The following is a 14,421-nucleotide window of genomic DNA, read 5'->3' on the forward strand; positions in this document are numbered from 1 at the left end:
GAGCATGACAGTAGAAAATATTCCTTTTACAAACACCACTATTTTCAATAATGTATGTTTATCTTTCTACATAGTGCTGTACAAGTGTAACCTGTGTTGTGCAGACCCACACCACACTTGAACCTGGGAGGTAGGCATATAGGAGAGTAAAAGATTATACACTACATTTAGTGTTATAGATACTATGTTATAAGATACGTTATTTATTAACTCATTAGAATGTCTGATAATTTGTGTGTGTGTGTGTGGTGTACAACTATACCCGATGGTTACTGAAACACAAGGTAGTGACTATTGTATTGACACAATTGAAACAGAAAATAGTTTTTAATATAAATGTATTTCTCATAGGTCTATTCAGTGTTTATTTAAATTCTCACATCTGTATGCATCATATTAAACAGTCTCACAAAATACATTCCCCTATAGGCTAATTAACCTTTAGGGGTCTAACTGTGAAATGCAATTTCTTAAAATAAATACAAAACAGAAAAATAGCAAACAAATCATGTTTGGTTCGAATTGACTCCTCCTCTCCACCTGGTTGAACAGTTCCACCTTCCTTTAATTTTTTAACAATCGCAAATTATACACTAACCATGTATCCGATGTGTGACTGGTTTATATAAGTGTATATTTAACAAAACATATGAAACTGCTCATTTCTGTTTTTTGTGTTTCTTGTGCTTTTTCTTCTTTGAGTGGGAGTGCCGAGCCTTCTTAGAAGAGGACTTTTCATCACTGCTGTGGTCATTCCGCTTCTTCTCTTTTTTTTCTTTCTTTCTTTTTTTCCCCCTTTTCTCCTCCTGTTTGTCAGAAGATGGCATTGGCTGACTAGTTTGAGCAACTGGCTCTACGGTCTCTTCATCTGGAAGCAGGTTATACTGCTGTCCACCCTGAGAGAAGCAATCTGCAGCAAAGTGACCCTTGCAGCCACATTTCTTACACGTGGTGTTCAGTACAGCCTCTAAGGTTATCCTCTGTCCTGTTAGATCCTTAAACCTCCTCCTCCTTCGTTCATCTTGCTCTGCCATCACATTATTTGGGTCCTGGTCCTTTCCAGAGCCTTGATTGACAGCCTTCATGGAAAAGGAAAGCTTTATTTTCTCCCCAGTGATCTCTCTCCCAATCACCTTAATCCACACTTGTTCTCCAACATCCACAACCTCGGCGGGGTTCTCCACACGACATGCAGACATTTCACTAACATGAACCAAGCCTTGTTTCTTATATCCCTCGACTTTGACAAATGCTCCATATGTAGTTACAGATACGACCTCCCCACGGAGAATAGAATAGAGATCTGGGACACCATGCAGAGGGCCCTGCGCTGCGTTCTGCTGCTCATCTTCCTCCTCCATCATGCACCCGTCGACACAATCACTGCTTACAAATTCAGCAGTCAAAACTACGCGAGAAATACCTTTACGTTTAGAGCAAAAGAACGGATCTGATATTTACTTCGTCTCGAATAGAAACAAACACACACGCAGCAAAACAGGAAATGAACTGCTATATCCGGTGGAGCACCCGGATGTAAAACCGCCGAAACGAAGGCCCTTTTCCAAAGAGCACCGTTTCAATCAAACATATACTTCCGTGCTCCCCTGTTCTCTTCCACAGTGATCTAATGAAAAGGGATATGGGGATATTCGGATAAAAACGCGTAAACGCCACCTCAAGCGTGAACAACAAGAGAGAAAGTCGGAGGAACCATAAACTGCAAAAAAATGAATGGGGAGGGGGGACCTTGCCCAGTTGCGGACTTGACGTCACTTTGCAGTCCAATTGTAGTCCGTGTGGACTTACGGTATTAGCTGTAAAAATGTCTACTCGGCCAATTGTTTTTTTCACTTGCAAGCCATATTCTCTAGATAGCCTACCATATTTGAATCAAATTACAGGCATTTATTAATGTGCATATTACATTTTTCATGCCCTGCCTGACGTTGATCTTGTTCAGTGACCGAGAAACTCAATCAATTTTGAAAGGCCAGACTTTCCTATCCCGATCATTCATTCTATCCTAATTAGACTACATCAGGTGTGTCAGTTTATTGGCCCCGTGGCGTGTCACTCCTATCTCCATTCTGCAAAAACTGCACTGCCGTCATCTAGCATGGCAAGGAACGGTGCGTATGTCTGCATGTGCAAGACGTGTTTGTCTTAACATGTGATGCTCTCATGCGCTATGCCTATAGTCAAAAACTAGAATTCTATTGAAACGTGCACATGCTTAATCGTTGGCCATGCTGTCTGGAGCGAGTGGAAAGTCTCTCGTAGCTGACGTTACATCCAAATTTGCTGAAAAACCTTGGAACGAAACATTCCAGCTTGTTCGACGTTGCATGGTAATATTTCAGAAATATCGCCTACGCTATGCCTAATTATTAGTTTTCCTACGAACGACCATCCTTGCCTATTTAAGATCATTGACAAGGCCAGAGGATGTACACCAATCTCTCACTACCTTTTCCCAGGGCAAATTCAGAAGAGATCCCACCTTTTCCAAACCTTTGAGTGGTTGTCTTCAGAGGCTGCAGGAAGCCCTGAATGGTATGCAGGCCTGTTTTCGTTTTATTTCCTCATTTAGGTGGTATGGTACGACTATGCTTTGACTTCACTATTTGCCCAAATGTAACATTTACCTTTTTTATCGCAGTGTCCTCGCTGAATGCTATGGTGTCCAGGTTGGAAGTAATTGCCAAACAGAGAGGGTTGGTCCTGGATTTTGTTAAGCCGTTATTTGTTCAGGAAAAATGCATGTAAAATAGCTAATATAACCTCCACCCTGTAACCTTAGACCTCCCTATATCCATCCAAGCCCAGCAACATTTCTTACATCACAATACAGACCTATCTGTAAGCCACCGTTAGTAGACCTACTTATGGAAGCATATGAGTAGCTTTATTCAAATGAGAATGCAATCTGCAATATGCAATTCAAAATGACATTACATTATGCAATTGCCAATTCATTATGTAATTTAATATTGCAATTTGCAATAATTTCCAACAAATTGTATTTTAATTTGCAAAGTGACAATGCAATCCTAAAATCAATTTGAATAATTTTGGTTAAAAAATAGAATAAACATGGATTGAATTGCATTCCATTTTGCCATGGTACTTCAGTCTCAAAATTCAAATGGCAATTCCTTTTGCTTTTCAATTTTCAATATTCAGTTTAATAATTTAACTGTCAATTCGTTTTGCAATTTAATATTTAAAGTGCAATGTAGGATTGCATTTTTAAAACATATTTGGCAAAACTGTCAATGCCAGCTTGAAAAGATTTTGGATTATTTTGGGCAAAACGTTTTGCCATCGTTTTGAGGCATTTTATTCAAATGGAAAAGAAATAGCGCCCCCCGTGATTGCATTGCACTTTGGTCACGCTCTTTGTGTTGCAAAATTCAAATGGCCATTCAATATGCCAAACGCATTGCAATCTGTCAAGTCTCTCGTCAAGGCGGGAACTAGGCTACGTCACTTCCGAGTTTACGTCTTACCCAGTTAGTGCTTGCAATGGAGAAGTTTGCAGCTGCACTAAGGTCTCTGGCTGATTATGTAGAACACCACCGTGTCAACGAGTCTGACTCAACGGACAGATTACTGAAAATGGACGACAGAGTGGGCTATCTAGCCCTACTTGTCCGATTTGATGTCAACCTGGTCCGTTCAAAGATTTCTGAGGCCTTACAGCTAATGGGCGCTAGACGGTGGGGAGACCTTCTGTGGATACCACTGGAGGGAATAGAGGGTTACCTCTCCTATTAGGGAGATCGCGGAGCTCTTTGGAGTTCACAGGACAAGTAGGGCTAGATCGCCCACTCTGTCGTCCATTGTCGTTAGTTAGGCTAAAACTCACAGCCTTTCCTTGCCCTGCTCTCTCTCTCTCTCTCTCTCACACACACACACACACATACACACACAACAGAGACTCCCCTCCGTGGTCTGGCTAGCCTCATAAGCAAACCGGGGGGTGCGGTCGCTCCGGACCCACGTTTGGCCAAATCTATCTCGCTGAATTGTTGTATACGATGCTTATTTGTAGGCTACTAATTGCTGGGGGGAGGGATGCTACTAAAGTTGCCGCTGGTTGGCAAAGTTATCAGCAGCAACATAAGAGCCTTAATAATGTAAGAACACAGCTGGGTCTCGCGGACACTAGGCCTACTCGCGGTCACGGTTAACATTATTCATCAACTGTGACATGATATGTTTGCGGCGCCAACACCCCCCACCCCCCCCCCAAAAAAAAGTGCCCCCTTGAAAATCGCAAATGCCCCCTCTGTCACTGTACTCTACAGCCGGGTCTGTCGGCCAGAGACTGCAAACTCCTCCATTGCAAATGCTAACTGGGTAAGAACAGAGAATGTCTAATAAGACATTAGCCCGTAGACGGGCTCTGGTAAGAAGACGTTAACACGGAAGTGACGTAGCCTAGTTCCCGCCTTGACGAGAGACTTGACAGATTGCAATGCGTTTGGCATATTGAATGGCCATTTGAATTTTGCAACACAAAGAGCGTGACCAAAGTGCAATGCAATCACGGGGGGCGCTATTTCTTTTCCATTTGAATAAAATGCCTCAAAACGATGGCAAAACGTTTTGCCCAAAATAATCCAAAATCTTTTCAAGCTGGCATTGACAGTTTTGCCAAATATGTTTTTAAAATGCAATCCTACATTGCACTTTAAATATTAAATTGCAAAACGAATTGACAGTTAAATGATGAAACTGAATATTGAAAATTGAAATGCAAAATTAATTGCCATTTGAATTTTGAGACTGAAGTACCATGGCAAAATGGAATGCAATTCAATCCATGTTTATTCTATTTTTTAACCAAAATTATTGGAATTGATTTTAGGATTTCATTGTCACTTTGCAGATTAAAATACAATTTGTTGGATATTATTGCAAATTGCAATATTAAATTGCATAATGAATTGTCAATTGCATAATGTAATGTCTTTTTGAATTGCATATTGCAGATTGCATTCTCATTTGAAAAAAGCTACTCATATGCTTCCATACCTACTTGATCTGAGTAAGAACCTCTCATTGGTTTGCAGGCCAAATGTTAACATGTTAGCATATTCTTTGAATATTGTTGAGAGGGCACAGCGAGTTATCTCCTTTCCATATAGGCTAGGCTCACACCTGAGCCCCACAGAGACAGCCTGTTACCTCACAGCTGACCTGTTCTACTTGGAGGTGCTGCTCAAGCCTGATGGTGGCGTGGAGGATGTAAAAGTAGCCCTGCATGGTGAAGCCCCAGTGGTAGGCCCGTTTCACACTCTTGTGCTTTTCAGTGACCCCATGAAACAATCAGTTGAGTTTAAAAGTTTGGGATCACTTAGAAATGTCCTTTCTTGTGAGGGGAAAACTATTTTCTCTATTGAAATAAGATACAAATTAGTCAGAAATACAATAAAGACATTGTTAATGTTCTAAATGACTATTTCAGCAGATTTGTAAAGCACCTACCGGTAAGTGCCAATACATAAGTGTTGAGTGCAAGCACCTAAGTGCCAAAACATAACTGTTGAGAGCACATCATTAACTATGTTTCCAATGAGTTTATCATTGGGCTAACCTGGTCATTAAAGAACCCTTTTGCATGTATGCTGAAAGGTGGTGCCAGTTTCTTCTACAGGAGGATAGCGACTCAAAGCACAGCTCAAAACTATGCAAGATTATGTTGGAAAGAAGCAGTCAGCTGCTGTCTATTCTGTTGGGAGTGGTATCGGTATATGGAAATTTGGGAGTGACCCCAAAGTTTTTACATTCTGATTTTGTTTTGTGTTACAGTCCAACAAGTTACTGCTTCAGCTGTTGAGGTAAGGGGAAAGCATCCACATAGTTGGTAATATACGGTGTAAAGATTAGCGAAGGGGGTAATATGTTGCGGCAGGATAGACAGTTTTGTTTTCAGGCTTCCTCATTAAGGCTCAAATGGAGGTTTTCCTGCTGTGCAAAATGCAACATGACACTTGTATGCTTTTCTAGGCAGAAGTTGTTTGAGGACTTCTCCACAAAGCTGAATGACCTGTCATCCCTTTACAATATCCCTGGTGACAAGTACTGAGCCTTAACTGTTATCACATAATATAATGTAATCTGTGTGTATCTGCATGGGTGTAATCAATGTTTTATTTATTTTAGTGATATAAAGGTTAAGGTATGTACGGCCCTACAGTTCATGGAGAAGGACTTGCTTACCATATCGCATATGCCCAGGTGAGAAAGGGAGCATTTAACTCTCAAGGAGATGAATGTTTGGATAGCACATGTTCTCTTTTTAATCCGATAGGTAATTATAACCTCTTGTTTTAGATCTTTAAGAGAAAATGATGTCTACATTGACACCGTTTTGAATGGGAGAGTTGGAAAAATCGTGCCAAGTGGACCAGGTAGCTATTAATGGGCCCCTTTTCTGATGTAACATGGGTATGTTCTGGCCTTTAATTGCTTTCCAGTTTAGCGTTTCTTGTGTGTGCGGCCTGGTTCAAACTAGGCCCAAGAGAATTAGGACCAAGTCTCTGTATCTAAGTCCGGAAATATTCTATTTCTGTTTCTTGCTGGTTTTTACAGGAACTCCTATGAAGATCCAGTATGCCATCAGTCCCTCCAACAGGCTCTTACAGAGACATTGTGGGGGTATGTTTACATTGCGGATTGAACTGCCATCCCTTGCCATAGTTTGTTCCCTATTAATTGTGTCTTTGTGAAAACCTTGCTGTTCCTCCACCGCCTCTATAGCCTCACCTGCGCCTCATTGCCTTTATCCCATACCTTTTGGAATACATTTCTTACCTCCATCTGCTAGCAGTAACAGAAGCCAGCAACAATGATGCCCTGCAACCATACCCTCTCTCTCGTTCTCTCCTGCTCATAGATAATGGTTAGAGGACCCCCCCGTACTTATGATGGAGATTGCTCAGGTCTCTGTTTAAGATGTGACTTTGTCCACTTTGTGATAGTCAGGCTGTATTTGCCGCTCAACTGCAAAGGAGGAGGCCTTCAAGGTCACTCTACTCCCTAGAGTTGATTTATAGGCTTTGAGTTTTATTCACTCATTGAAGCTGTTTATTTTATTACCATGCGTTTGAGACTGTGAATTTATCTCATTCACTGATAGCATATTTAGTTTTAGTTTAGTTCAGTTTGGGGTATTTATTCACAAAAGTGTAAAGGCTTTGAGTTTATTTGCTCTCTAACAGTCAGATCAAGCCCATCACTCAGCAATCGCCTTTTCCTTTTGCTTATGTTTATGTTTTAGGTGTATTCATTGGTCAGTTCAGTGGCCTTGTGTCAGGCAACTGGGTGCTTTCCGACTCGGTGTCAGCACCTGGAAGGCTCTGCCACTTTTCAGGGTGCTTCTATATCAACTGCTAACTGACAGAAAATAAAAAACAAAAGTTTAGCGATCAGGAATTTGTTCTCCATTTGAAGAATGTAATCGATTGCGGACGTGCACAGACACGGAGTGCATTGTAGGCCTAGGCTTAGGTTACTTTCACTTTTTTAGAGTACGCATTAATTACGTGAAAGATGCTTCATACCAAAACAGCGATCAAACATCAAATTTATCATGACATTGTCACAAACACTTACTCTAATTAGAAAACCAAAATCATGTAAGTAAAGACTATGTTAAAGTGTTGTTATCTCAATGACGCCTGTATAAGTGGGTGGAGGATGTGATATTTTTGACCTGATACATTTGCCTAAATAAAAGGCCTTAAATTGGAAGTATTTTAGCTTTGATTTTCTTTTGACGCTTCAAGGTAGATCTTGCCTTTGTTCAGGGCGAGGTTAGGGATCTTGGGCTCAAAAAGGTTGGTGACCACTGCCATAGTGTCTTGTCATAAAAGTGGTGTGGCTCCTTTCAGACTATTCGTGTGTTCTGGAGCATCCTATAATCAAGCCATCCAACCTGATCTAACTATACTGTACATCATCAGATTTACAGATATTTAGGCTATATTTGACATTGAACATTTATTTTAATTGGCTTGTTATGAAATCATGCATTGATCAATTTAAGCACAGCTCAGTTTTAAGAAACTTAAATACATAGGCTGCTTAGCATTTTGTGAAAAAAAATAATTACGGCTACATTGACAAACTCTAAATAATTCTTCTGAATAAACAATGGTTATACTGGTCCTATATATAGGCCTCAATGGGTAGGGCTAAGACACAGAGAGGCTCTTTAGTGGAAAAGTACTGCCCTGGTCGGATGCGCCACATACCTGACAAACAAACACAGCAGTGACCTTGAAGACCCTGAAATGCTTTGGGGGTGTCTGAACTGGTTCAGAGCGGTATCCTCTTATCAACAGAAATTCATGTGTCAAGATTTGTCTGGCGTCTGGGAACCTCTCGTGTATTAGTATTCCGGACGCCATTCATCAGCCCGCATATGCCCTCCACGCTGGTCCGGGGTGAGGGTTGGGGTAAATCACCGGTGTTGAAGTAGGATTACCTGAAACTGTACTTTTCCATCCTACAGATATAGATGGACTCACTCAGGATGCTTTTGTGATGCTGGGGCCAAGAGAGAACACGCACCGACTACAGCTGGCCTCTCTTATTCCTTCTCCCCCACAGATTGATTCCCAAGGGTAAGCATATGGGTCTGTTTGCGCCACAGTAGCGTAAACCTGTATTACAGTAAAAGGGCCATAAATAACAATGTACAGCACATTGAATCCCTTTTGTGTATGAAATGCGCTATATAAACTTGACTTGCCTTGCGTTGACTAATAAACCAATGGAATGTGCTGCAAGACAGTTATAAGTTCCCTTTGTAGTACTGTTTACCTGGAAGATGTACGTTCTAATCCAACCAATTTAAGTCAGCCCACTGACTGATTTGACTGGTTTGACTCACATCCAGATTTAATTGATACGTTTGTCCAAATTCAAGTCATGATATGATGTACAGTGCAAAATTCATTGACTTAAGTGTGCTTGTTTTAGCTTCCCATTGTTTAGTCCACTCAAAGAAGTAGCCTCTGAATCTCTGCCTGCCACTTTCATACTGAGGCTGCAGCCAGCTGTAGGCCTGCGCTCATCTGTCATTCACCAGATGGAGAAAATCACAGGCAAGTTCCCACTCTGGGATAACAAATATAGGCAAGACATCTGGTGCGAAGTATTGCATGGTTCAGAATTATATTGTATTTTTTCCAAAGTTAGCCATCTGATACCACTTTAACATTTTGTATATTTTTCACCATGGCAGGGGAAACCTTTGTGTTTCAATCTGTGATGAAGTTGATCCAGTTTTTTGTGTAGTCATGTCTTTTGTGCTTTGTATTGAAGATGTCAAACCTGAGGCTGACCAGCAGTGGGAGCCATTGTTGCAGCTGCTGATGAGAAGCACATTAGGAGAGAAGGGCTTCCAGGAATCATGGAATCCTGGCAAAGAGGCAAACTTTTTAGTGGTTTGTACATTGTTGTTATGTCTCAGTGTTTCAGCATTATAATCCATTCTGTAGTGACACCTACTCCCTCAGAAGCTAACAGTGGCCCTCTAAATCAGTTCCCCATCTCTCTTTTCATAGGCCCTCCCTGGTAATCAGGTCCATGGGTATGTTCTGTCTGGACCTGCTTGGAGTGCATCATCATGGAAAGGAGCCCTTATTGACACCATACCTTTCACCCATCCTGCTCATGTGCCTCTGCTTCTGGAGCTTCTCCGCCATCAGTCAGCTCTCAATATTCTCTTGGCTAGCTGCATCAAAGGTCATCAACACTACCCAGGTCTGTGTTGCATCTCACATACTCATGTTCTGTACTGATTATGAGAGAGCCATTGCTGGCTGATATCATTATACGATTATTAGTTCATGTTGACTGGAATTACAGGAGTAAAGCTTTGTATGTGGTCTCTTCTCATTTGATCATTTAAATCAGGGGTCTCAAACTCCCGGCCCACGTCCGGCCCAATTCTGGCCCGCGACGTATATCAAAATAATAATGTAATCCGGCCCTTGAGGGTATTTTTAATTGCGACAAACAACGATACTGATTAAAATAGACGATAGATCCAAGTACGGTGACCAATATCATTTGTAGGCTACTCTCCTCCACTATTTGCTAAACATCCAGAGCTTGATCCAAACCTAAAAAATAGCTGCACAAAGTTTTCAGGAAATACTTGTATTACACGTGAGAAACACGAAGACGTGCATTTGTAATGACTCGATGCAGGCCATAGTTTTGCACAAATTGAAGCAGAAAAAGGCCTACACCAAATCTTAAAAAACGTTCACGTGTGATGAAGTCTTAGGTAGGCTATGTTATTCACCTACTCTGATTCTGAAGGAGAATATCCTTTTGGAGATTATGATCGATCGTCTATTGACAGTGATAGTCACGGTGCGTCTGTGAATGGAGGTGCGTCTTTACGTGTATATGACTGTGTCCACTAAGCATAGGCTACCATGCTTATTTCGACCCTCTGCCCAACATAGCTCGGAGGTTGCAGTGGTAATCGTGATGATCGTGTCCGTAATGGACGTGGTACAGACAGCAGGGCTAGTAGAAATAGGGCTCTGAAGAACTACAAAGTCACCCTCGATAGGAACTGATTTGACCAGGTTTATTGTAGGCCTTGTGGTTATAAGCCAATAATAGTTTACTATTGTTGGTATATGCATCTTAGGTGTTTTCCTGTTAATTTGTTATGTGGGTAATATGACAAAAAAGAAAGTAAACCTGCTCAATGTTCATCTAGTATTTACTGAAAGGTTGAGGTGTTTGCCAGCCAGTGGCAAATTAGATGGGTAAATATACCCCCTTCATAAACTTTTGTTTATACTCCAAGATTTTTACATTTACAGTAGGACTTTATCTCTGACCACTCTAAAATAACAATCCAATGGTGTTGCTTTCTTAACCCTGACGCCTATTGCCAGGTTTAAAAAAGTTATGAGAGGAAAATATTTTTATTTGGTGTGAAACACACACATAGGCCTACCTGTTTTTATGCTTTTTTTTGTTTGTTTTTTGTTTGTATTAATATTTATTTGATCATTATTTTATTTAGAAGCTACAAGGTTGCTAGCACAGGTGTCTAAAAATAGATAAATACTTGCACTCTGTTTGTAATTTTGTGTTTGAAAATTTGAAAAAATAACATTGCATTTTAGGAAATGGCGTTCTTTTTTGTATTATTCTTTAACACTGATGTGGCCCTCCAATCAGATGACATTGGCAGAAGTGGCCCCCAGCTCATTTGAGTTTGAGACCCCTGATTTAAATTGTTCTTACTCGCCATGCTCACATAAAAACTTTAGGATTGGCTGGTAGATGCACAGTATTTTCATCAAATCTGACATGCTACAATTTAGTCAAAAGTCTCAATACTCATAAAGCTGGATAGTGGGAGCAATAACAGGCAGCTGCTAAGAGACTATATGATATTAAGAACCATACTACTACAGCTTCAATAGAAATGAATACTCAATACAAATATTTTGGGGCAGCCATAGAATAAATGGACTGGGATGGAGTTGACTGCCTCCATTATTTTGAGGACCCCTCAGCCGCATGGTTATGAATCATTATGAGTCTTTTGAAGGACATTGTGTTTATGTCTTTCTGAATGTTCTACAGGAGCATCATCTGATTTGTACTGTGAGGTTCTTCCAGAGTCTGACTCAAGCTTCTCCATAACGTTTCTTCTTCCTGGAACCAGCTCTCTGGCTGTTTGTAAGCATTTAACAAAATCCCCCATCTTTCGTTTGTATTATGTATCTAAATAAACAAGTCTTAAACTATAAAATATTGTATATTTCAGTGTTGGTGACTGTAATAGACATCTGCCAAGTGCATTGCCAGCTGTTTGCACCTAAACTAATGGATGCTGGCATGAATGACTACATCTCCAGGGTTATGACGCGGTACTATTAACCTTCATTATTGTTTTACTTTTTTCGTCAGATATATATCCTTTCAAAAATATGCACCCGAGTATGAAGCATCAATCTTACAATGCAAGACATTGAACACTCTTTGTTTTGCAGGTGCATGTCAATACCTATAACCATGCGGGCAATATACAAGAGCTTAATCAATCCTATCTTCGCAACTGACCCTGAAATCAGTACTTCTCCACATGAGGTGAACACGACAGTCTCTGTTGTGGTGGACCACTCCCTGCCTCCAGCACCAGATCTTCATACTGGGTCATCAAAAACGGAGAGCCCTGGGTCATCAGAAATGGTTAGCCAAACAGGAGAGCATCTGGGACCAGTTCCCCTGAGTTCAATCAAGGAGGAGGATCCTGCCATGTGTACTTCTCCCTCTCCTTGTTATGTCATGGCTTTGTCTTCGAATCAAGAAGTGAGTGATTCAAATACAGAGGCTACTGCTAACCCTTATCCCCTGTCGTCTGTGTGTGTATTTCCACACTGGTCAGCCAGTGGTCATGTAGCAGAGCTTGTATAGTACTGGGCACAGGTGTGTGTGTGTGTGTGTGTGTGTGTGTGTGTGTGAGAGGTGGGGGTTGATTCAGATGTATGCAAATGGCAGTGTAATAGTTGTTTTAGAAAAAATATTTTAGAAAAAATCCTTAATAAAGATAGCAGTTTGGTCTTAAATTGTATTTCTAAAATCTGTCTTTTTATCAAAGCTTGCATGAAAAAGATGTCAGTGGCTGTTTATCATAATCCTTTTTACTCTTGAAGACAATAATCAGGATTTGTAATGAGAAAGACAGACTGCATACACTGAGTCTTACATAAAGCCAAACTAGAATAGTATTGAGCAAGAATTCTCATGGGAACTCTTTACAGGCAGAAAATATGGCTGTCGTGGTTAGCCGTTTTCTGGATTTTTTTCTTTTTCAGGGTCAGTGTGTGTTGTGTTTTGTTTTGTTTTGTTTTGTTAGTGAAGAATGAAGAAGTGAACTGGCCTAGTTAATGTTCAGTACATCCAGCTTTTAGCTCTACCTGCACAGAAATATTGTGTCCATAGATGTTCGTGTGATCCAGAATGAATGAATGGAAATTTGCATGAATGGTTTGTGTCCTCTTTATCGTCTCCACTTGGACTAAATGGTTTCCAATAGTTTGAACAGTTTGTCCAAAAAAACTGCGTAGTCTGGGATCTGTATTGACAGTTTTCCTTCATTTGTTTATTTACCTCTCTAAGGATTGCGTGCACATTGACATAAGTAGGACTCTTTAAGGCAGGAAGTAAATTGCATTCTTGGTGTGCATACCACCGAGACTGAACACTTGGCTGTAAAAGGACTGTGGGGCTTGGCATTTGACCCCTTTGGAGACAGCCAGAAACGTCCACTGATTAGTACCATGCAAGCCAAATGAGGACTGTAAAAATCAGAGCCTGCTTCGACACATGCAACTCTCCCAAGAAACTGTCCAATTCTGAAATTAAACAGTTACACAAGCAGTCTCCTTCAATACAATTGGTGATGAAGCTTTACTGGGGTTTTTTTGGTTTTCTTTTTTTAGGAAAACAACAAGAAGGAGGGAGGTGAAGGATTGGAGTGGGCATGAGAAAGGAAGGGTCTAGCAAGAAAAATCAGATTTATAGTAGTGGGAAATGCTCATTATCAGTTTGAATAGTGATTATCTCCCTGTATGCAGCCACTAGCAGAAGAAAGAGTAATTCTGTGAAATAGGAAAGCAGAATGGAGGTTGTTTGAGCAGTCACTAGGCTGGATATGATGGATATCCAGCCTAGTGACTGCTCAAACAACCTCCATATGAGATATGAGTTAAAAAGTATTTTGGTTCAGCAGTGTACAAGAAGGCTACATGTCCCCATTTTCTGTTGTTAATGCAAGACGCTGAGTAAGTATTGACACACCTAGGTCCATTGTCTGAGCTCCTCAAAGGCCACAGGATGTTACTGATAGGAAGATCGAGGAAGTAATAGAATGATAAAAATATCTTAGGTGTTTGTTCCACAGTTCCTGTTGTTTCAGCGTTTACAACAGAATGTTTCCGTTAATAGTGTTCGGGGACCATTTTATTTAGTTATTTATTTTTATTCTTGACGGGAAACTTTTGGAACAAACAATTCAGTGGTTCACAAATATGCTGGCTCCCACACTGTGTTAAGCAGCCTACTAGGACATGTTTCTCTGTTCACCACACTGTGCTAATGTATTACTGTGTTGTCTTTAAAATGTTAGTTGTTGTCTTTTCCCCTCTGACTAATTTAAGAAGTGTTCTAGACTTCCTCTAGAACGAGGGGAATAAATAAACTTTTTTTTTTCTCTCTTGTTAAGTAACCAAAGTCCAAGCAGTAAAAAATGTAGTTCACTGCCTGACTTTTCAGAACCCAAACTCATTTACTCTGCACCACAACTTAACATTTTTTTACACTTGTTAATTTAACCCTTTATAATGTAGACTATAGGCCTAA

At 40.6% G+C, this 14,421-nt stretch overlaps 2 protein-coding genes across 2 annotated transcripts; one reads left to right on the forward strand and one right to left on the reverse strand.

Annotated features, from left to right (window-relative positions):
- Positions 1-308: 308 nt before the first annotated feature.
- Positions 309-1,515, reverse strand: zcchc17 (zinc finger, CCHC domain containing 17). Its single transcript, XM_076291286.1, has one exon. It carries the CDS (start codon positions 1,362-1,364, stop codon positions 660-662), a length of 705 nt encoding a protein of 234 aa, XP_076147401.1. The 5' UTR covers positions 1,365-1,515; the 3' UTR covers positions 309-659.
- Positions 1,516-2,249: 734 nt separating this feature from the next.
- med1l (mediator complex subunit 1-like) lies at positions 2,250-12,948 on the forward strand. Its single transcript, XM_076291131.1, has 17 exons — positions 2,250-2,351; positions 2,481-2,556; positions 2,663-2,717; positions 5,157-5,289; positions 5,821-5,849; positions 6,019-6,090; positions 6,175-6,249; positions 6,346-6,422; positions 6,604-6,669; positions 8,528-8,639; positions 8,998-9,122; positions 9,343-9,449; positions 9,585-9,783; positions 11,641-11,736; positions 11,825-11,927; positions 12,051-12,319; positions 12,917-12,948. The coding sequence occupies exons 1-17, from the start codon at positions 2,250-2,252 to the stop codon at positions 12,946-12,948; spliced, it is 1,728 nt and encodes a 575-aa protein (XP_076147246.1).
- The last annotated feature ends 1,473 nt before the right edge of the window (positions 12,949-14,421 follow it).

Source organism: Alosa pseudoharengus, unplaced genomic scaffold, assembly GCF_046254945.1.
Source record: "Alosa pseudoharengus isolate Yale_2024_CS ecotype anadromous, Long Island Sound unplaced genomic scaffold, YU_APseudo_1.1 YU_APseudo_1.1_scf_18, whole genome shotgun sequence".
NCBI lineage: Eukaryota > Metazoa > Chordata > Actinopteri > Clupeiformes > Clupeidae > Alosa > Alosa pseudoharengus.

Excerpts from the sequence above, each read along its gene's own strand:
- med1l (XM_076291131.1), top strand. The coding sequence starts at position 2,250 with ATGCTGTCTGGAGCGAGTGGAAAGTCTCTCGTAGCTGACGTTACATCC. Across the intron at positions 6,670-8,527 it reads CTTACAGAGACATTGTGGGG|ATATAGATGGACTCACTCAG; the intron begins GTATGTTTACAT and ends TCCATCCTACAG. Across the intron at positions 9,784-11,640 it reads AGGTCATCAACACTACCCAG|GAGCATCATCTGATTTGTAC; the intron begins GTCTGTGTTGCA and ends AATGTTCTACAG.
- zcchc17 (XM_076291286.1), bottom strand. The coding sequence starts at position 1,364 with ATGATGGAGGAGGAAGATGAGCAGCAGAACGCAGCGCAGGGCCCTCTG.